We start from the raw sequence: 22,713 nt of genomic DNA on the forward strand, positions 1-22,713 counted from the left end.
CTCATGCACCATTCTTCTTGACAAATCCAGTGTCGACCTGTGAGTGTGTCCGGGGCGATGGGTGGGGGGAGGGAGCGAAGTGTATACCAACATGAGCGCCCAGTTAGTTTGCCCACTCACGCACCTTTATTCCCAACAGAAATTCTGTCGCTCTACCCACGGCGAAAACGAACGCAGGGAAGGCTGTAAGGACGGGGGAGGGGGGGGAGGCATAGAGACACAGCAAAGAGAGGTGATGTGGCTATCGCGTGAGTGTTTAAATATGTGAGTGTATGAGGGAGAGAGAGAGAGGGAGCGTAAAGAAAGAATGAGAGTGAGAGATGTAACAGGGAAAAGAAAATGTGGGGTGGGAGGTGGTGGCTTCGTTACTCTAGTTTTTTGCAGTGATTCTTTGCATGGAGGATTATTATTATTTCCGCCATTTTTTTTTAAATATTTTTTTTCTCATTTTCTATTGGACATTGTTCTTTGATTTGTAAGTAGGCAGAAGTAGCCCCAAAAAAAATGGAAGTACTAAAAATAGGCAATCAAAATGTGTGAATAGTTTCGTTGTTCATTTTCAAAAGCGCGATTTCTGAGATTTCTTGTTGTTTTTTAAATTTGATATTGATACAAAATGTGCCAGATCCTGTTGTTTTTCTTGGAACTGGACAGGAAGTAGTTTAGGTGAAAACTAACAGGAGAAATATGGGGTCTTATGGCTTGACCAGATGTCGTTTCAAGTGCGCTGGGCTATTGCCACTTCAGACTCGTCGCAGGACCTGTGGTTGCGTCACCGGGATGTCAGAATGGGTCGCCGCCTTTGGTCAGCACTTTGTGCACATTGCCGCTGTTCTTTTGCTGTTGACAGTGGCGTCTTTTGGAGGGGCTCGGGGTAATGAGACCACTTCGGCGGCGACGTCGTTGTGGGAGACTACAGAGGCCACGAGCAAACTGGATGACTCCTTTGATGACACCAAAATTGACCTGTCCCAAAATGGGGAAGTCCAACATGAAATGCACCTGTTAGGTAAGTGCATTGTTTACTTTGGACTTCAAGAATTCACAGTCAATCGATTGTGTGTTGTTTTTTTTAATCTGATGAGCATTCGTCTTAGTTGTAACTAGATCTAGGTAAAAGGGATTGCTTTTTTACGCGCAGTCAGTCATGACTTGCTGAATGCACCTGATGTAATGCATATGGAACACAGATGTAGATCTCAATTAATAATGTGAAAAAAGTTTTAAATTATTAAACAACGAACATTTAAAAATATTAAATACTTTTTTAATTTTTACATGAAATTAAACGTAGACAATATCACTGAAATTTACCCGTTTAGCCAACTTATTAAAAGCTTATTTAAAATAATGGGAAAATTGGTTTATTGTTTTGGAAATAGTTTTGTTCTTCAATAGGGATATTTTTAATTTTTTTGTTAAAACATTTTTAGGGCCTTTATGATGTGGGAGAGTAATTGAAAAAATACTACTGTCACTACCTTGATCTAGTTAACCTTCATGGAACTTTTATCAGGATTTGTCAGATGGTTTTGATTTCTATAAGTACCATACCGTTATGGTATAATTTGGAATTAGTTATTGGTCTCGAAGTTTTGACTTAGAGACAATGAAGCGACTAGTAAAAACTAGACTAGGTTTTGAGGAAGAAAAGCGAAATATCAACCGATGTAAACCGACTATTCTTGACTGCTTTAGAAATAAAAAGCTTTGATGAATGTAAAGATTTAGCTTGACGACATTCGAAGGTTCACTTCTTTATTATTAAACTTCTTGTTCGATATTCACAGCAGCGTCGACTAACTTATAGTGTTGGCATTTCGCCAGTGGCGTAGCTAGGGTATATATGATGCCCAGTGCGGCAGCTTCTCGTGATGCCCCCCCCCCCCACTTAAAAAAACGAAATAAAACAGTGATATTAGTTTCGACTTAATGTGTATTTATTGTTAATGTATTACTAATTTGCAAAAAAAAAAATTAACAACAACAATTAACAACTCTAAAATCTGAGCTGCTTTCTTGCTGGCAAAATTTAGATCTATTTTATCTCAACAATTAGTGGGTTGCAATTTTTTTCAGAACTCTTAAAGATCTACAATATAACGATATTGGATTTTTAAATATCTTTTCTAGTTTGTGCGATCTAATCGGGACAGGAAAACAGAGACATTACTGTCAGTGATGAGGTGTATTGTTTTTTTAACTGCCTAAGCTAACCACATTGGGGGCCGATTTTGAGTGTTTGTGTTTCCACGTATACGGTTTTTGCAACCTTGTTTGTTTTTTTTTCTATTTAAGATCCTTCAAGCTCATTTGATTTATATCACTACTAGTCGACCTACGGCGTAGCATACGTCGTTATTTTGTAGGGATGGCCTTAGGCCAATGCAACCTATGCGACCGCAGTCGGCCCCACACTTTCATAGGACCCGCGCTTATTCTTGGTGTAAATTATTAAATTAAACCCTTTTATAACTTATAACAGATTTCCCGTGGCCTCATGTCGATTTACCAGGAGCTCCTGAAAATCTCCTGAAATTGCAAAATATACGGAAAAGTCCTGGAAATCTCCGGAAATTATTAAAATGTTTTGAAAACTCATACATTTTAAGGTGTTATTCAATAAGGAAAACGCTAATCCTACGCGCGATAAAAAAAAAAACGACACTAGGCAATACGCGTAATTGTGGAATTTGGTGAAAGAAACTTCAAATTAATGAAGAATTACTTGAGTTCATCTATTCTCGTAGACAGATTAAAACATTTGGTAATTCTTGCTATTGAGCGTAAGCTATGTAAGAAATCAAGGGCGTAGCCAGAATTTTTTTCGGGGGGGGGGGGGATTTTTTTCTCCCCCCCCCCCCCATCGAAAAAAAATATATATGTTTGTATGGATGTGTGTGTGTGTGTGTGTACATAATTAATCTAGATTTCATTCCGACCCTTCATTCTTTTGGAAGACGTTTATTGTGCCCAAGAATAGGTTCTTCCTGGAGTTAGTGAAAAAATTGTAGACTCCTCGCCCTTGCCAGCAATGGATCTGGGGAAACACTGAGAGCTCCCCCATCGCGGGGCGGAGCCCCGCCGCCAAGCACTATTTCTGGTATTGAAAGCCAACTAAATGCATATTCTGAGGTACCTACAGTGCATTATTTTGCTATTAAAAAGTTTTATTTCAAAAACCTAATGTGCTATTCTTACTGACTTAGACCCTCCCGCGCCTTTCGGCGCATTCGCTGGCAAGCTGTTTCCAAAAAAATCTGTCACTGGCAATGTCCGAAGCCTCTTTCCACCTGCTCTGAGGACTTTTATGAAAGTGTGGCGCCAAGTTGTACTAGGATGTCATCGCAACTCTTATTATGCGTAATTCATTTTGTCGGAGAACATGTCCCGTAAACCTCATGCGACGCTCTGTCACAATCTTACTAAAGGACTGACTCCCATTTCGACATAGAATTTCCTTGATTTAGACCCGATCTCTATAACTGAATCCTAAAATCCGTCTTAGCCATCTTTGTAGAGCCACATTTAGTTCTTTTCAATTTCATTGCCTCTTTATTAATGGAGCCCAGTCACTGGTAGACATGTGTAACTTCTCTTGACTACGATTTTGGAATTAAGTGACTATTTTGCTTTAGATGTTATATCGAAAAGGGAAGTTTTATCGTCAAAATCCAATAAGCTTGGCTACGCTCATAGCATTAAGTTTGCGAAATTTGATTTATTTTTTAGCTTCAAACCACGCTGGCAGGGGGTTTAAACTAAAAAAAACCTTTGGCTATGCTCATAGCATTTTGAGTGCGTAATTTGCTTTTGTATGTTGATGAGGGGTTTATCTTAAATTTTGGAGAGGGGTTTAAAATCAAAATCTTTCTTAGGTGTGCTCTTGGAATTTTGGGATTGTCGTTTGCATTTTTGTTTTGTTTTTAGAAGAGGAGGATTTAAATGCAAACCCCCCCTTGTAGGGGGTTTCAAACTAAAAACCCCCTGGTAGGGGTTTTCAAACTCAAAAACCCTGGTTGGGGGTTTTAAACTCAAAACCCCTGGTAGGGAGTTTTAAACTTAAAACCCCCTGGTATAGGTTTTCAAACGAAAACCTCATGGTAAGGGGTTTTAAACTCAAAACCCCTGGTAGGGTGTTTTAAACTTAAAATTCCCTTGGCTGTGCTAGGGCAAGTGATGGTTTAGTATTAAAATTTCACCTAAAATAAACAAAATTAAAGCAAAAGATCAGTCAATAAACTCCGACATCCGCCCATGTAAGAAATAGATTTTTATGATATGCTGTTTGACTTCGCTACACGCAAGGCTCGTAATGTAATTCTGTACGTAGTAAAGAATGAATAAAATGCAAAGACGACTTAATTTTCTAATACAAACTCTTAATTTTCACTTATTATCCGTATACGTACCCAAACTTGGCCCCGCGAAATCCGTTTCGTATAGTGCCCCACAACGGTTGAATACGGCCCTGCTGTTTAGTGACCGGTGAATACAGAGTAGGTTACTTATTCTCCTCTCCCTACCCCCCCCCTCTTTTTTTCGCCACTAAAACTACGTGGTCAGAACGGTTAAGCCCTGCCCTGCTATTTTGTGACGGGTGTATACTACTTGTTCTCTCCCCCCCCCCTCCATCTTTTTTTTTTGTCTTAGGGTATTTCTAGTCCTTCCGACTTGCAGAAATAAAAGAGTGATCTTTTCTTACTCCTTGCGTGTCCAAACTCTTTAGCCATGAAGAGAATATATATATATAGATGCTGCGCATGATCGCGATAGTATGAATGGAGTTTTTTAAAATGACTATTCAAGATATGGACTTGTGGTACCAAACTGAATACAACTTAACAGATGTAGGCGTATTATATTTAACTTCATCAACTTCTTTGTGAAGGAAACTAACTATAACTTTTATTACAATATGGACCAATTGAGTTGAAATAAACTGATATTGAAAACAAATCTAACTCACTATAAAAACACGTCATTGCACTCTGGCATTCGGAAGTCGTCTGGCGTACTTAACACAGCTTACGACAGTACTACTTATCTTGCATCATTCTGCAAGACTAACATTAAATCAACACACTCTCTCTCTCTCGCTCTTTCGCTCTCTCTCTCTCAACAACTAACAAAAATACTCACTTTCTGTGTCCTCTATAAAACAGATGAACACACTCCATAAAACCTAGATCCAATCAAATCTATTGCCTTCATAGAATAGAGCGGTAATTTGTATTTTTTTTTGTAGAGTTTTTCAGCTTGTCTTTGGGCTACTATGGATCTTCATATCTTGGTTTACCTTTAGTATCAAATAATGATTAATACAAAGTTCTATCAAGACTTGTCAGACGGTTTTAATGTTTTTTTCCGAGCATACATACAGAAAGGATACAAATGTACATACTCCTTTCTATTCGCTTGATATTTAACAGTGTTGTCCATAGGAAATGTTATTACCGTGGGAATACCATTGGAAACGACCCTTGGGATGGCATGGGACAGCACACATTTGTATCTCCCATGGTAGTCGATGCTTGATATTGTGAAATAAATTTAGGCTGAAATTTGCAGTTGGTAAGTGCAACAAAATAGAATTCATTCATCATCTATGTAACTGCACGGTGCTAGGAGAAGGATTTCGAGTCTAAAGAATAATTTAGGTTTTCCTAGGTTTTTTAAAGGCTCTTTCTAGGTTTTCTCTATTTAACGAGCGGTAGCACTGCCAGACTGGCACATTGCGCATGTGCGCAGCTTGGCGATCTGTAAACAAAAAGCTAGTTTTAATCTGGTGTAATCTGTTTCGTTGCTGAATTTCTTTCTGAATTGTTAATTTCAAATGAATTTGTGAAGGCAGGAAGGCAGCTCCCTTGAAGTCACGTTGTTACTGAGTACAGGCTGTGTAAACGTAGCACCCCAAAATGGCCGACCCAAAAATATGAGTTCCAGGATCTAGCTAACACTATACCTAAACTTTCATAAATTAAATGATTTTATCAGAACTGTGTTCCATATTAATATTATAACGGGAATCCAATGAGAGGAGATGGGTTGGATAGAGAAATGTGTCCCATGGGCAACCCTGTATATAAATTGGCTTTTCATTAGGATGTTACCGGCTTATTCACACATACCTTATACTCCCTCAAAGAATTCTGAAGACAGACTTGTTAGACTCTATTTAGTTGAAGTTTTTCAATGATTAGACTCTATTTAGTTGAAGTTTTTCAATGATTAGACTCTATTTAGTTGAAGTTTTTCAATGATTAGACTCTATTTAGTTGAAGTTTTTCAATGATTAGACTCTATTTAGTTGAAGTTTTTCAATGATTAGACTCTATTTAGTTGAAGTTTTTCAATGATTAGACTCTATTTAGTTGAAGTTTTTCAATGATTAGACTATTTAGTTGAAGTTTTTCAATGATTAGACTCTATTTAGTTGAAGTTTTTCAATGATTAGACTATTTAGTTGAAGTTTTTCAATGATTAGACTCTATTTAGTTGAAGTTTTTCATTGATTAGACTCTATTTAGTTGAAGTTTTTCAATGATTAGACTCTATTTAGTTGAAGTTTTTCAATGATTAGACTCTATTTAGTTGAAGTTTTTCAATGATTAGACTCTATTTAGTTGAAGTTTTTCAATGATTAGACTATTTAGTTGAAGTTTTTCAATGATTAGACTCTATTTAGTTGAAGTTTTTCAATGATTAGACTATTTAGTTGAAGTTTTTCAATGATTAGACTCTATTTAGTTGAAGTTTTTCATTGATTAGACTCTATTTAGTTGAAGTTTTTCAATGATTAGACTCTATTTAGTTGAAGTTTTTCAATGATTAGACTCTATTTAGTTGAAGTTTTTCAATGATTAGACTATTTAGTTGAAGTTTTTCAATGATTAGACTCTATTTAGTTGAAGTTTTTCAATGATTAGACTCTATTTAGTTGAAGTTTTTCAATGATTAGACTATTTAGTTGAAGTTTTTCAATGATTAGACTCTATTTAGTTGAAGTTTTTCAATGATTAGACTCTATTTAGTTGAAGTTTTTCAATGATTAGACTCTATTTAGTTGAAGTTTTTCAATGATTAGACTATTTAGTTGAAGTTTTTCAATGATTAGACTCTATTTAGTTGAAGTTTTTCAATGATTAGACTCTATTTAGTTGAAGTTTTTCAATGATTAGACTCTATTTAGTTGAAGTTTTTCATTGATTAGACTCTATTTAGTTGAAGTTTTTCAATGATTAGACTCTATTTAGTTGAAGTTTTTCAATGATTAGACTATTTAGTTGAAGTTTTTCAATGATTAGACTCTATTTAGTTGAAGTTTTTCAATGATTAGACTCTACTTAGTTGAAGTTTTTCAATGATTAGACTCTATTTAGTTGAAGTTTTTCAATGATTAGACTCTATTTAGTTGAAGTTTTTCATTGATTAGACTCTATTTAGTTGAAGTTTTTCAATGATTAGACTCTATTTAGTTGAAGTTTTTCATTGATTAGACTCTATTTAGTTGAAGTTTTTCAATGATTAGACTCTATTTAGTTGAAGTTTTTCAATGATTAGACTCTATTTAGTTGAAGTTTTTCAATGATTAGACTCTATTTAGTTGAAGTTTTTCAATGATTAGACTCTATTTAGTTGAAGTTTTTCAATGATTAGACTCTATTTAGTTGAAGTTTTTCAATGATTAGACTCTATTTAGTTGAAGTTTTTCAATGATTAGACTCTATTTAGTTGAAGTTTTTCATTGATTAGACTATTTAGTTGAAGTTTTTCAATGATTAGACTCTATTTAGTTGAAGTTTTTCAATGATTAGACTCTATTTAGTTAACGTTTTTCAATGATTAGACTATTTAGTTGAAGTTTTTCAATGATTAGACTCTATTTAGTTGAAGTTTTTCAATGATTAGACTCTATTTAGTTGAAGTTTTTCAATGATTAGACTCTATTTAGTTGAAGTTTTTCAATGATTAGACTCTATTTAGTTGAAGTTTTTCAATGATTAGACTCTATTTAGTTAACGTTTTTCAATGATTAGACTATTTAGTTGAAGTTTTTCAATGATTAGACTCTATTTAGTTGAAGTTTTTCAATGATTAGACTCTATTTAGTTAACGTTTTTCAATGATTAGACTATTTAGTTGAAGTTTTTCAATGATTAGACTCTATTTAGTTGAAGTTTTTCAATGATTAGACTCTATTTAGTTGAAGTTTTTCAATGATTAGACTCTATTTAGTTGAAGTTTTTCAATGATTAGACTCTATTTAGTTAACGTTTTTCAAAACGTTGTAGCTCGAAAAATTATTTTAAAATTAAAAAAGGATAAAAGATCAGATCAAAATTATTTTTTTTCAAAAACATCTCTAAAACTTGAAAAAATTATTTACAAAACTTTTAATATCAACATTGTTGTTTTCAGTCCATGGTAACGGGATATTATATAACAAAGTTGTAATAACAACACTATGAACTATGTTAGCGATATTTTCAGATGAGGCAATCAGATTAAAAGAGAAGCTGATATCTTAGGACAAGCTTTCATCGGTCATAACCTTGTTCCTATGATATACTAAGGAAAACCTTTAACAATACAATATTCATGTACATTAACTATAAAAAAAAATTCGTATTGTTTAACTCCATTCTATAAAGTGTTGCCGGATGTTTCACGTGTTGTTTCACCCTGTTAACCTGAGGTGAACATATAACAGGCAATGTCAACCGAGACTGTGACAATGACCAGTGGCCTTAAGTAATCATTGATCTTAACAAATACTGATATCGTTGTGTAAACTAGCATATGCTCCCTAATTTGCGATAATGAATTGATGATATATCATCTTCATCTTCACCTATCCCCTAGTATGTTGGACCGTTGGGGCACCACACAAGATCTGTTATTGAAATGTACATGAACATTACACAATTTCTCGATAATGTTGACTGCTTGACTATAATGTACAGTCTGGACGCCCGGCATTTTCGGGAAACCGTTTTAACTTATCTTTTGCTTTATTGTAATTGTCATTTGAAAAAGTATTGCTTCCAACGCCTTTAGATTCCACTACATTGATTCAGCTTTCCAAATGTACTAAAATGCGTAATAATGGCTTAGGTAATATCTTATTTAATACCTACGGCGGGTTGCCTCTTTCCCGAGCCTCCACAGTGGTCTCAAGGTTACGTCCTGACCCGTACTGAAGATACAGATATAGATCCATATAGATACAGATATAGATCTAAGTTTAGATCTATATCTAGAATCTTGAAAAAGCTCAAAACTCTAACTCTATTTAGTCTTATTTAGACTGTCAAGTGTAGGCCCCTATAATGAGAATATGTCAAAAAGTAGCTCGTTATTTTTGAAACTTATAACTACAACGAAGTTCGTATCAAAATTATTTAAAAAAAAAATAACAATTGAATCAGTATTCTATTCAATAAATTAGTTAATAAATGGAAAATCTATTTTATAATGATCCATTGACACTTTTACCATTGTGACCTTAGTTGCAAATGTTTTGTACCAATGCGCGAATCTATGAGTGAAGCTTGATTTATTAATGAAGAAGTCCATGATCTTTAAAAAGAGTTACCTCCCCTGAAATTTTTCATTGAAAAGTGGTGTAATTTTTGAAAAATCTGCTTGCATATGTAATTTAAAAAATTGGTTCACTTTCGTTGCATCAGAACTTTGAATGATCTAAAATATCATGATGCCCGATTTTCATTTTCTTCTAGTTTCTGAGATCTAAACGGGACGGACAGACGGACAGACAGGCCATACAAAACTAATAGCGTCTTTTCCCCTTTCGGGAGCCGCTAAAAATTAAGCTTACTGTTCAAATTTTATAATGCTTCGGATTGAACAGGCTTCAAAGTTTCCACATTATAGATACAAGTACCTATACAAAAATACTTAGAAAAAAAAACAAAGCGTACATAGGTGAAAGAACTGCACATTTACAACCATATATCTCAATACTGTTTGGTGTACTTCCTCTATTTTATATCAAACTAATTTATTACCACTAATTAATTATTTAACTCCTTAATTTTTTTTTTTATTGATTCATGTTTCTTAAGGACAATCCATTGTCGTGCAATGTAGCAACTTGATCGGTGAAGGGAAAGTGGAAGAAATAGCGTGTACAACATTTGTACAACACAGACAGACAGACAGACACAAAAAACGCAAAAAAAAAGGGTGGGATACAAATTTGGAAATGAATTATAAAAATAGACGTCTGGACATTAAATGGACCTGTGATAACATTTGGCAATGGAATATTCAGTAAATGATGTATGATTAACGCCAAATCAAAATGGATCCCCCTCCCTCCACTTGAATCTGCTGTGCAACCACTTTATAAACAACACCGATAAAGCGATAAGAAACTTTGTCCAACGTGCCAGGTTGGAATGGCCTAATTTAAATGTCAGCAACAATGGGTCAATTACCCGGAGCTGGAGAGCAATCTGAAAACATTGACCTTGTTCAACTATTTTAGTGTACTACTTAGTCCAAGGTTTTAAGGTAAAAGATTGTATGCATGTGAGTGTGTCTGTGTATGAGTATGTCTTTGCATGTTGGTGTGTAGGTATAAAGAGTACAAATACTCCTTCTTCCCTAGTGCTATTAGAGCATGGAATGGGTTGCCTGAGCTAGCCAGGAAAACCAGTGACTTGGCAGAATTTAAGTCATTGGTTAATATGCATGACTAAATGCATGACGCGTAGGACGTAATCATCTTCTTTTTTGAAGTAACGTCTGTATTATATAAGATAAGATAAAGAGTCGGAGTGACAACAATTATGACTTGTAACTTTACAAGTCTTCTGTGGCGGTTATCTGTGGCGGTCATCTATGTTGGTCATCAGAAACTCTGTGCTGTACAGTTTCTCTTCTCATTTCTGTATGTATAATTCTTTTCGTGGCCCAACCATGCGGGACACCACGATGAAAAAGTCATGGAAAGATAACTCCTTTATTTCTGCAAGTCGGACAAGAGTTTCCCCACATAACTTTCGCGATGACAGAAAAAAAAAAGAGGGGGGTGTCATATGCTACTCCGCGGGTCGGCTCGTTTTTTTTTTAAACAGTCTAAGGGATAGGTGAAAGTGAGGTATTATCAGAATTGTCCAATGTGACATTCACTTTAACTCAAAACTTTCTAGATACACCTGGAGCCCTTCCATCCAAAGTTTGTTGGCTCACTACTACCTGGTCATCTATCAAGATAAAACAACTGCGGCATGTGAATATAGCAGTTAAAACTATAAGAGGTCCAAGTGTAAAGAGCTTTTTTATATATTCATTTCTTTTTTGAGGTTTTATAAAGCATAAACCCACAGAAAACGAGATTAGTTTTATTTTTATAACATTGCCAAGATATGAAAGAACGTGCCCTCTAAGGATAAGGTTATAGTTTGTTTAATAAATTAGCTTGATAGTCTATTTGCTTGGTAATCTATGATTCATTGCGTTGTATGGGCTTAGTAACACAATCTTAAGAATGCTAAATCTGGCCGCAGCTGGCCACAACCTTTGTTTCCCAGCAATCCTTATTCTACCTGTACACCTCCACACGCAGTACACTCGCAGAATGCTCGGGTTTCAAATTAATGTTTGCACGTTGAGTGAAAATAAAACGTATCTTGAAATTACTTGGAGATAATGGGAAATCAAAATGTAGTACCGGAAATACACTATAGCCTATTCAAAGCCATTATTGCTTGTTGAATTATTTTTTAAAGCTTTCTGTATTGGGTCACGGTCTCTCTCTTCCTATAGATTACAGACGTTATTAAAATAAGAAGTTAATTTCGTTCAACGCATTTCAAATATAGATTACATCTAGATTCTAGATGCAGAAGTAGATCTAGACAAGATCTTAAGAGTTCTAAATCAGAACTTTAGGTCCACTGTTTGATCTAAATGTCTTTTTAATGAACATACCAATAAGTAATCGAAATATACTGCACTCGCTGCCCGAATCAAATGATGCGTATTTTCTAGAAACTGACGATATTACGAGTTCGATACCCGAATGGAAAAAACACAATTTTTAAATAATCATTTTATAAATTATTTTTACTTTTTATTTATTTTATTTTATTTGAAGTTTAAAAAAATGAAGGTACTGTCTTTAAAAAAATATTTGTTAATTTTTTTTTCTTTTTATTATATAAGTTAAACAAAATTAATTTGCTTCTACTTTTAACCAAATATTTTAATTACATTTAAATTACATAAGTTTTTCGTTACCAGCTAATCAGAAGTGGATATAGATAGGTTAGCGATTAGAGCCAAATGTTGATGCTGACCAGTCTCTGTAAGCCCTCCAGAACAATGTCAGATTACTTAGTAACATTTATGACGGCTATTCCCCCCCCCTTTTTTTTTTCTTTCCAATCTAATCTTTTTAGTTTTATTTTGTATTTGCATTTGCTTTCCATACACATTAAGACTAAATACTTTCCATACACATTAAGACTAAATACTTTCCATACAAATTAAGACTAAATGCTTTCCATACAAATTAAGACTAAATGCTTGAAGTACACATTAAGACTAGATGCTTTCCATACACATTAAGACTAAATGCTTGAAGTACACATTAAGACTAGATGCTTTCCATACACATTAAGACTAAATGCTTGAAGTACACATTAAGACTAAATGCTTGAAGTTCACATCAAAATAAATCAAAACAGAACGGACTTCATCTCAAAGCATCTACAAATACTGGAATATCCTCTAATAGAGTGTGAGACTCTATTGTAATCTTCAACCAATGTTACTAAAGTAAACTAGAAAAGCCACTATTATACTGTATACGGGGGTGATGGTGGCTGAGTCCCAAACCAAGGGACCTGGGTTCGAATCGCGGTGAAGATTGGAATTTTTAGTTTCGGTGTTTGTAGGACGCCCCTGAATAGAAGTATTTATATTTAGGAATGACATTCAGACTTGTTGGGGAAAAGTAACTCATTTGGTTGTTGGTCACTGATGACCTTTACAGAATCTGCCCTAAAGATCGAAAAGTCCGAATTGGTCGCTTTACTCTACCTTTTTTTTCAAATGTTGTATACACATTATTATTTAATGTTTCCATGATAGTATCCAATGACTCGGGTGATAATTCAATGACGTTGTATCGGATTCAGTTGTTTCATGACTCATGACTTTTGTTTATAGTGTAAACTTTGGTGACGAAGGTATGGAAAGTCACGTGACTGAATTGATCTTTGTTTACCTCTGTGTCACTGCTCACCCTGTATGGACATCATAGCCTCGGGATCTCATTACATACTCCTTCATATTCCCTTCTCTTGCTCACACATTGTACATGTTTCATTTGTCCACTGGAAGCGGTACAGCGACGGATCCTATTTCTTTTGATTTCATTGTGCCCAGTATAGGAACGTGCGGTTTCAGATCCAGATGATGAAATCAAATGTTTCCTCTAGCCTGTTGTTGACTCGGCGTCACCAGGAGAGGAATACTATGGGGAATGCCTTTATTAATGGGGAATATTTATTGCCACGGGTAGTGACCAGATAGCTAGAAGCGAATGGTTCACTATAAATTGTAAAGGTTATATAGCATGGCTACTCCCACGATATCTATAATGAAACACTACAGACTTATTCAATCATTACAACTGTAATAGATAACAGCGATGAAAATTTTTTAAAAAGCTTAATCAACTCACTCTGTCCGTCTGTCTGTTTGTCTGGTAAAAAGTTTGAACAAGTTTTTTCTCCAATTTCCCTTTTTCGGACCAAGTAAAAACTTTGCACAATTGCTCATTAAAGCTGACAAGACATGAATCAACTTAAAAATTGAACAATTAGTGAATTAATTTTTTATGATTAATTATTTTCATTATTTCGAAATAAGAGGAATAAATGCTACTGAATGAGAGACATATATATATGTATTTAGTCTTTTAGTACGCTTTTAAACGTTTTTTTCTCCCTCTTCCCATTCTCAGATCAAATTGAAATTTTACATAAATATTCATAGTCGATAACAATACACGAATCAATCCAAAAATTAAACAATTAGTTGATCATTTAGTACTACTTTCACGAACAGGTATTCCCAGCATCTTTACAGGTCTCAGACAACCCCGTTTGCGCTGGCTTGGACATGTTCACCGGATGGAGGACAAGCGCATCCCGAAAGTCATCCTCTACGGACAACTCGCGACTGGCACAAGAAAAACTGGTCGCCCCCACCTCCGTTACATAAATGTAATAAAACGGGACCTCAAATCAGTGAACATCAATACTGACCATTGGGATGACATAACTCTAGACCGCAACAGATGGAGAGAGACAGTGACCAAGAAAGCTATGGATAGTGAAAGAACATGGGCCTCAGCCCTGAAAGAAAAACGGACAATGCGAAAAATGGCCAGCTTCTCTACCACCGAAGCAAAAGCCACCTTAACCTGCGATATTTGTGAACGGGAGTGTCTCTCCAAAATAGGGCTCCACAGCCACAAGAGGAAGTGTGCGAGATGAACCATAGTCGTTCTACGACTGAAGGAGGCCGATGAGTAGTACTAATTAATTAATTTGGTTTTATATAGATGAAAGGGAGATAAACCCCGTAATTTTCAGATAGAGGCAGTACTTAGCGGTTACTTCCCTTAGATAAGCTTTGTTTTTTTAAAGTATTCTTTTGTTCTATGGTGCTTGTTTTATCTTAAACTTTGTACAAATCCAACTATCAATGTATACTTATATTTAGCTTTTATGACACGAATACTCGATGTAAATTTGTTAATACAAAGACTGCTACCAGTAATAAAACTTAGATGTCATTTGAATGACTAACTGTATATATAACAGAGCTCATGCTACTAGCAAAACCTCTCTATTGTTGGTCAGTCTTAGGTTTGTAGCTCTAGACAGCTAATACAACTAAACTGATGTAGGCGTGCTGAAGTATATCAATGAAAATAAACTTTTAATAAACGTGATCAGGCTTCCTTAAAAAGAAACTTAAATAAAACTTTTATGAACAACTTGAAAGTAGATGTATTTTGCAACAGAGTTGGATTGATAATTTAAACAAGATATAGCTCTCTTAAAATATTTTTTTTCTGTCTCACGTCACTTGCTTGACGCCCCTTCAACTTTCACACCAGTCCTTTTACATTCACTTGAATTACGCAATATCACCTTTTGGTTACATCAGAAACTTTTCAGCCAACACAACCAAAATATCCGCCCTACTTACTCATGGTTACATCAGAAACTTTTCAGCCAACACAACCAAAATATCCGCCCTACTTACTCATGGTTACATCAGAAAACTTTTCAGCATACACAAACAAAATATCTGCCCTATTGATTCGAATTAATGCCCAAAATCCTTCATCACAACAATAAAACTTAATTTTTATTCACAAATATTTATAGCCTTTCAATATCAGTGAAGTTATATACAAAACATAAATGGAATCACACTTTTTGTTAATATTAGATACAAAAGATGTACTTATACAGTAGCATGTCAGTGTTGAGGCCTTCTATAACAAATGGACTTCAATATACACACTTTTCAAGGCCTTATATAATCCTCTTAAATGGAATCACTCCTGTCTTCACAACTACACAAAAATAGTTAATTCCCAATTTATTACAAGTGAATGAATATAGACCATCATTGACTAGCCATCCATCTGTTTTTCTTGGCAATGTTTGGTTTTTCTGGGTTATGTTTGGTTTTTCTGGGTTATGCAATCGTGCCTTTGACCAAAGTTAAGAACCATCGAGCAACCATTATAGAATGTTATCATTATTGCACATATGACTATACGTACATATATTTTATTAGTTATGTATTGAGGTACGCCCCTGAGTATAGATACCATAGCTACCCAGTGTGCCTCCACAGGGACCAACTAATTTTTTTCTAATCTGAACCCCCCCCCCTTTTTTTTTTCTTTTACAGTCATGTCGGTACACTGAAATCTTTTCACAGTATCTTTTCAAAACTATTTATTTGAATCAGTTTGGCATCATCAGGGGACGATACTTGAAGCAATACTTGACGTTTAATAAAAAAATAATCAAATTAATGTGAGGGAGGGGAGAAGGCTGGTAAGCCGTAGGCCTATAAGATAAAGGAGGATAGTGTAATTAGGAATGCAGTATTTCCCGTGGCTACGCAGCCCCAGCTGTGACCCACATATTATGCCACAACCAGAGCAAGCATAACCATTGTCCTCCGGTGGTCGCTATAGATTTTTTTTGGTAATAGGATGCAAACGTGCTAACTTTGTTTGCTCATTAAATCAAAGAGTAATTAATAATTTTTTATTGAATATAACCAAAAAAAAGTAAAATAACAACTTCGCCTTCATGTACTCCTAGCCACACGACTCATTTGTTGAGTTATGTATCTAGGAATACATGGAAAATAACATATTCCCATAGTTCTATTACTGAGAGATATCATTTTGTTTATTTGTTCTACCTAAGCTTATCGACCTATACATTGAGCCGCTCCAATGCTCATTTGATCACTTTGTTATTGGTTAAAACCCATCATCGGAGAGTATTCGCATAGAGTGCTCTTACGGTCAATGCTTATTTGATAGGGGAACGATCTTCATTGCAATGCTAAGCCGGTCAATGTCCGTTTGGCCAATTCGTTTGGTCTATATTCAGTGATACTTAATACCTCCGTTGCTCTCTTACGTAATAATACAGCCGATGCTGGATTACCCTTGTCGTTGTTTTAGTTTGTGCCTATTAAGTTACAGCTAATTGCATATAAATAGGAAACACTAATTACCCAACATCGCGTTGTTTCATCTCGCACTGCTTGCGTATTCTTCCTCGAGGACGTTACCAGCAACCGAAAAATGAAAGGAAATAGTGATTATTTAAAAAAAATAAAAAAAAACCTTCAAAAATTGAAAGGTGCTCCATAAAAATGTATAAAAATGCAACATGTAGCAATGCCCTATTTCTGGTTTCTTTTGTTATGTGAGTAGACTAATTAGCTTCTTGTGAAAGCTTTCTATTATTCTTTCTTACAGGTATCATAAACTCTTCATTAAACCCAGCAGCGTATCACGCTCAGAAAATCATCCGTGAAATAGACAACATATCATTCACAAGTGTGTATCTAGAAGACTACAGCCCTGATGATGTCTACAGTTACAAAAAAGGTACGCTTGACGTTTACTTTTTGAAATTATGTAATTTATTACATAATAATACAATAAGAAATTTTAAAAAATATAATTAATTAACTGGTCTAAATTACATTGAAATACCACACTAAAATGATTTCTTTAAAGCAAATCACAGTATTAAATAAATTAATTCATCCCAGAAACGAAGTGTATTTCCTGTTCTTGAAAAAAATGTGTTCCATTTATTCGTGTACCTGGTGAATCCCGATAGATGAGCTTACACTGTCACAGCCCAACAAAGCAAAACACACTGTTTATTTTATTTCATTACACGTCAATTCAATAGACTGACAGGTCAAATTCAATTTCCCTTTTTACAGTATGTTTCATTTAGATACATTTTCTTGGGTTTATGAGTCAAGTTTTTACGAAAAGTTAACTTATTGGTTTGTAATTTGTGACACCTCCAGGTTGCTGAATAGTCTATAAACTATCGGAAAGTGTTACACTTTTTGCCACATTAAATAAATTTGGGGCAATGTGAATTGAATTTCAAATGTCACTTTTTATTCAGTATTTTTCTAGTTACATCAATCTTATAAACAATACAATGGGCAACAAAAGAAAGTGACGAAGACTTCCGAGGACCCAGTCGTCACAATTGAATGTTCCACAAAATCTGCTTCACCGGAGTCAAAAAGTTTTGATTTACATAGTAGAGAAAATAATGTTAAGTCCAACTACCATTTTTTCCAAAAAATTTGTTACATTTACATTGTAATACTCAACTCTGAGGACACAGTCCGAGGTCACTGTCGATCTGACTGTCTACAATTTCCATTTCACCACAAAAAACAACAACAACAACAACAAAACTTAAACTAGCGAAATAGCAAAAGGGAATATTCCTATTTTATATTTTTCATTTGCAAACAATAAAAATATTGGTTAATAAATATGTAGCAAATGTACAAACTTTCCTTTAAAAATAATTAAGAATAGCAATGATTGTATTACTTCCAGCTATTAAAGCTCTTCGGGGGATGGGTCTGGACGCTGTCATCGGACCTTACAGCTGGGCCTATGCGGTGGTCACAGAGAACTTGCGAATTCCTTACTTCGTGACATCACTGACCCCGCTTGCACACGAACTATCATCATCTTACCTGATACAGCTGTTCCCCAACGCCGAAGTCTTCGCCAACGCCACGAAAGACATGCTCCAGTACTATGACCTCAACAAGGTCGTGGTATTCTACGACACACACCCAGGTATTTATTGATACTGTAAATCAAACTAATTTTTAAACATAATTGCTTAAATCTATCTCATCAATGGCGGAGTCAGAACTATTAGATTTGAGCGTAATCCTGTCTTAATTAAAAGTATTTTCAAGCACAAAGTTTTCATGTAAGACCAAAGGAGAGATTGACAGATTGAAGGAACGAGGTCGTTGTTCACAATACATAATAAAGTTTCGAAACTGTGTCATGTTCATCTCAGTTTTCTAAACTCGTTATTCATTCTTTCAATCTTCTCCACAACTTGTGTTTTCATTCTTTTGTTGTTTAATTCTCATATTGTGTTGTTTGATCCACATCTCCATCTATTTGATCTACAAACTGAGTTATCTCTAGTACATAGACTTGTGTTATGTGATGCCCAAAGTTATCTCTAGTACATAGACTTGTGTTATGTGATGCCCAATAGTATATCTCTAGTACATAGACTTGTGTTATGTGATGCCCAAAGTTATCTCTAGTACATAGACTTGTGTTATGTGATGCCCAATAGTATATCTCTAGTACATAGACTTGTGTTATGTGATGCCCAAAGTTATCTCTAGTACATAGACTTGTGTTATATGATCCCCAATAGTATATCTCTAGTACATAGAATTATGTTATGTGATTCCCAAAGTGTGTTGTTATCAAAATCCTATCTGTTCTGTCATATCTCCTTTTTAACTCTGACCGTTTCTTGGGACTACCTGATCCTAATATGGTTCTCATATTGTTATAGACTATAGACTGATACGTTATCTTATTCAGTCTTATGCTAATCTGTTCCCAATAACTTGCATATGATCCATTATGTGCCTTATCTGTTATGAGTAATCTGTGCATACTTATATGATCCCCGTCTCACCTTGTATTATTTGTTTCCAATTTGATGTCTATAATCCCCATTTCTATAATGTGAAAGATTTTATTGACAGGGTATAGTTCTGTCCCTGGTGATAGGGGTATGAGAAGTCTCCGTGAATCTTTCTTAGCTAGAAAAAAAATATAAGGAAATGTAGTCAGTGTATTGAGAATAGAATGGGAATGTCTTCGATTCCGAAGATTAAGGATGAGTGCAGTGTTTCATATGACTACGCAAACCAAAGTGAGACCAGCATAGTTTCCCTCATTTCAAGCTGTTGTCCGCTGGCGGTCAAATTAAGTTTTCTTTCCGTCTTCAGCGCGTGTCTTCAATATTGGCTTTTCTTTGTGTCTCAAATGTGTGTCCAGCAGCCTTTGTCAGAGCTTTCCAACTGTCTCTTTCAGAGGCTGTCTGCTACCAGATACTTTCCTCTAGGTCAGTAAAGGCGAACTACTCTTACATTCAATGACTTTTGTTCTAGGAGAAGTGATCCTGGAGAAGTTAGCCCAGACGTCCAGCATGCAGGCCACCAGTGTATTGATCAACAACCGGACACTGGGAAACATTCGCGAGAAGCTCATCTCAGTGCGCAATCATTACTTTACCACATTTGTGACAGTTTTAAACCCACAGCACACAAGACTTGTGCTCGATGAGGTAATTAACTCCTGCTTTTAGTTTCTCTTACATACATAGTTCCTGCTTTTTTTACAGTGCTGTTGAGCACATGTTTTTAGTTTACACTGTGCTTAGCTATTAAAGAGTTCCCTTCAGGGCGTAAAACCTATAAATAGCTAGCCTTTTGGTGTATCCGGATGTACACAATCAAGGAAGTGTTAATAAGGTATGTTACTTGATGATTGTTGTGCACACTGTAGCACTACACCATCAAAGTTTGTAAACTTTTAATTGGATTTCCTTGGCAATTTGGAAGTCCAGTTAGTGTCCTTGACATTGTTTAGTCTCTAATCCACATGTGATCTAAGTCTTTTTATTTCCTTTACATTTATTTTCGTATTTCTGTAACTTCCAGGCTCTGTCATTAAGTTTATTCTCTACACCACACAAGTGGTTGCTGGTCAACTTGGTAAGTTCATCAATCTTTTTTTTTTTAAACTTTGGTCATTAGCAACATTCTTAAAACAACTAGTGGAGAAAGTTTTCCCTTTCTGAACGTGTAAGTTGATGTCATTAAGTGTATATTCAGTGGCTTTTTTTTAAATTGGGAGTAGTCAGATATATATAATTGCTTATCATTAGTACATCTTTATGTGTCTTATAAGTTACTGGCGTTTTATTTGTCAAAAAGGTAAATTTAACGTGCTAAGAAAGAATAGCCCTGTGTTCGTGTAGTCGTTCGTGTGAAAGAATTAAGTTGTATTCATCATATTGCCTGGTTCTTTACTGAAATGACACTGTAAGTAAGTGGATTTACCTGAGATTATTCCATCATGCGGAACATTGAGTTTTTTTTAGTGTCTAAACTGTTGATCAGTTTATGGTTTTATTTTCATAAGTTATGGTTTGGTGATTTATGTATTAGTGTGTTACATTTTGTCAGAGTAAGAAGCATAAAATATGTTGTTGTTTTTTTTGCGGGGATCTGTTCATAGTCTCTTTATGAGTTTTTTTTAATAAATTATATTGATTGCAAATTATACAATTAGCAAAGTGCTTTCTATAACTTTCAGTCAGTAGTTAGTATTGGAAACGTTCAAGTTGACATCCGAGAAAAAAGGTTCCTATTTACTTTCTAAGATTCTCGAATGGATCTTTAGAAAAAAAAAAGTTTCTTGCAGAATTGTGGCTTAGCAGACGACAAAAGTAACTGGTGAATAAAATCGTTATGTTCTTGTACAATATTACACTCGGGGCCGACATAGAACTGACAAGAACATGTTCAATATGTGGGTCATTGTGCCAACTATTTACAATGTTTAAATGTCAAATTAACCTTTAATTGAACATCAATGGCTTGTACAGGTGTCACGCACGGATGACTCTCAGTTTTGAACAAATTATTACGTAACATTTCTGCACCGTTCTTTAAGAGAAATGAAATCTGAACCCAAGAGATCAATCATTTCTACATTTTCCTTTCTTTTTACAATACCTATATTCAAGTCAGAATTGTATGGAGGAACCTGGGTGGATGAAACCTGGACCCGGATATCAAAAACGGCTCTAACAATTTTCCTATTTAACAGTTGATGTATATCGCAGAGAAAAGATTTATTAGCTTGTTGGCCACACTGATAAGACTCTTGTTTGACCGTTTTAATTGTTCAAATTTTAATAAAAATGAAATTTAAATCTGGTCTGGACGTCTAACAATTATAGATACGAAAGAAAAAGACCTGAATATTTAAAAAGAAAAAAAAAGTTTTCCGAGTCAAAAAGATTCATTTTAATCTAACATTCATTAGTTATTTAGAGTTTAGCAATGTTTCTGTAAAAAAAAAGTATTTTTAATGTTTTTTCTGTTCAATGTATATAGCTGTTAGACATAATGTCATTAACGATAGAGAGTGCTGGGAGGAACATAAACATATCTGTTTCATAAACAAACATGAATCATGTATTTTCTTTAAAACCACACAGTGTATGATCTATGAAATCTCGATTGTATACAATAGGGTCTCCGGGAGTATGATCTCTCCCGATTTGTCGATTCCTACGCCAATGTGACGGTGATTCGATTAATGATGGACTACAACTCCATGTACTGTAAACTCCAGCACGACTACATTAACTTGAGGAGGGCGGTGTTTCATGACGCCATCATGCTGTACAGACAGATGAATGGGTCCGTGGGTGGAGGGCAAAAAACAGAGAAGGGCAAGATGAGGCAGACAGTTAGGAGGGTGAGTACAAAGTGTAGTGCTTAGTCCTTGAATTAGGGCAGAGATTTAAACAAGTCAATCGTGTCAGTTGCAAGTTTTTTAACTCATTTATCGAGCAACTTTTTCTGTTTTCAATTGAAGAAAGAATAAAACTCAAGCCATTGGCCACTTCCTCTTGTATCTCATTGCCTACTTCCTCTTGTATCTCATTGCCTACTTCCTCTTGTATCTCATTGCCTACTTCCTCTTGTATCTCATTGCCTACTTCCTCTTGTATTTCATTGCTTATTTCTTCTTGTATTTGATTGAATACTTCCTCTTGTATCTCATTGCCTACTTCCTGTTGTATCTCATTGCCTACTTCATCTTGTATCTCATTGCCTACTTCCTGTTGTATCTCATCGCCTATTTCCTCTTGTTTCTCCTTGCCTACTTCCTCTTGTATCTCATCGCCTACTTCTTCTTGTATTTGATTGAATACTTCCTCTTGTATATCATTGCCTACTTCCTCTTGTATCTCCTTGCCTACTTCCTCTTGTATCTCATCGCCTACTTCC

General features: G+C 35.2%; 1 protein-coding gene across 4 annotated transcripts in view; it reads left to right on the plus strand.

The window, feature by feature from the left end:
* The first annotated feature begins 243 nt into the window (after positions 1-243).
* Positions 244-22,713, plus strand: part of LOC106056661 (glutamate receptor ionotropic, kainate 2-like) — a 105,333-nt gene continuing 82,863 nt past the window's right edge. For 3 of the 4 annotated variants that reach the window (XM_056038639.1, XM_056038641.1, XM_056038640.1), the window contains exons 1-6: positions 244-1,009; positions 17,069-17,200; positions 18,191-18,439; positions 19,795-19,970; positions 20,347-20,400; positions 21,950-22,177. In XM_056038639.1, the coding sequence (XP_055894614.1) occupies positions 688-1,009; positions 17,069-17,200; positions 18,191-18,439; positions 19,795-19,970; positions 20,347-20,400; positions 21,950-22,177 (1,161 nt within the window). In that variant the 5' untranslated portion in view covers positions 244-687. The remainder of the gene's footprint in view (positions 1,010-17,068; positions 17,201-18,190; positions 18,440-19,794; positions 19,971-20,346; positions 20,401-21,949; positions 22,178-22,713) is intronic. The other variant, XM_056038642.1, reaches the window with a different exon arrangement.

Source organism: Biomphalaria glabrata, chromosome 8, assembly GCF_947242115.1.
Source record: "Biomphalaria glabrata chromosome 8, xgBioGlab47.1, whole genome shotgun sequence".
Classification (NCBI taxonomy): domain Eukaryota; kingdom Metazoa; phylum Mollusca; class Gastropoda; family Planorbidae; genus Biomphalaria; species Biomphalaria glabrata.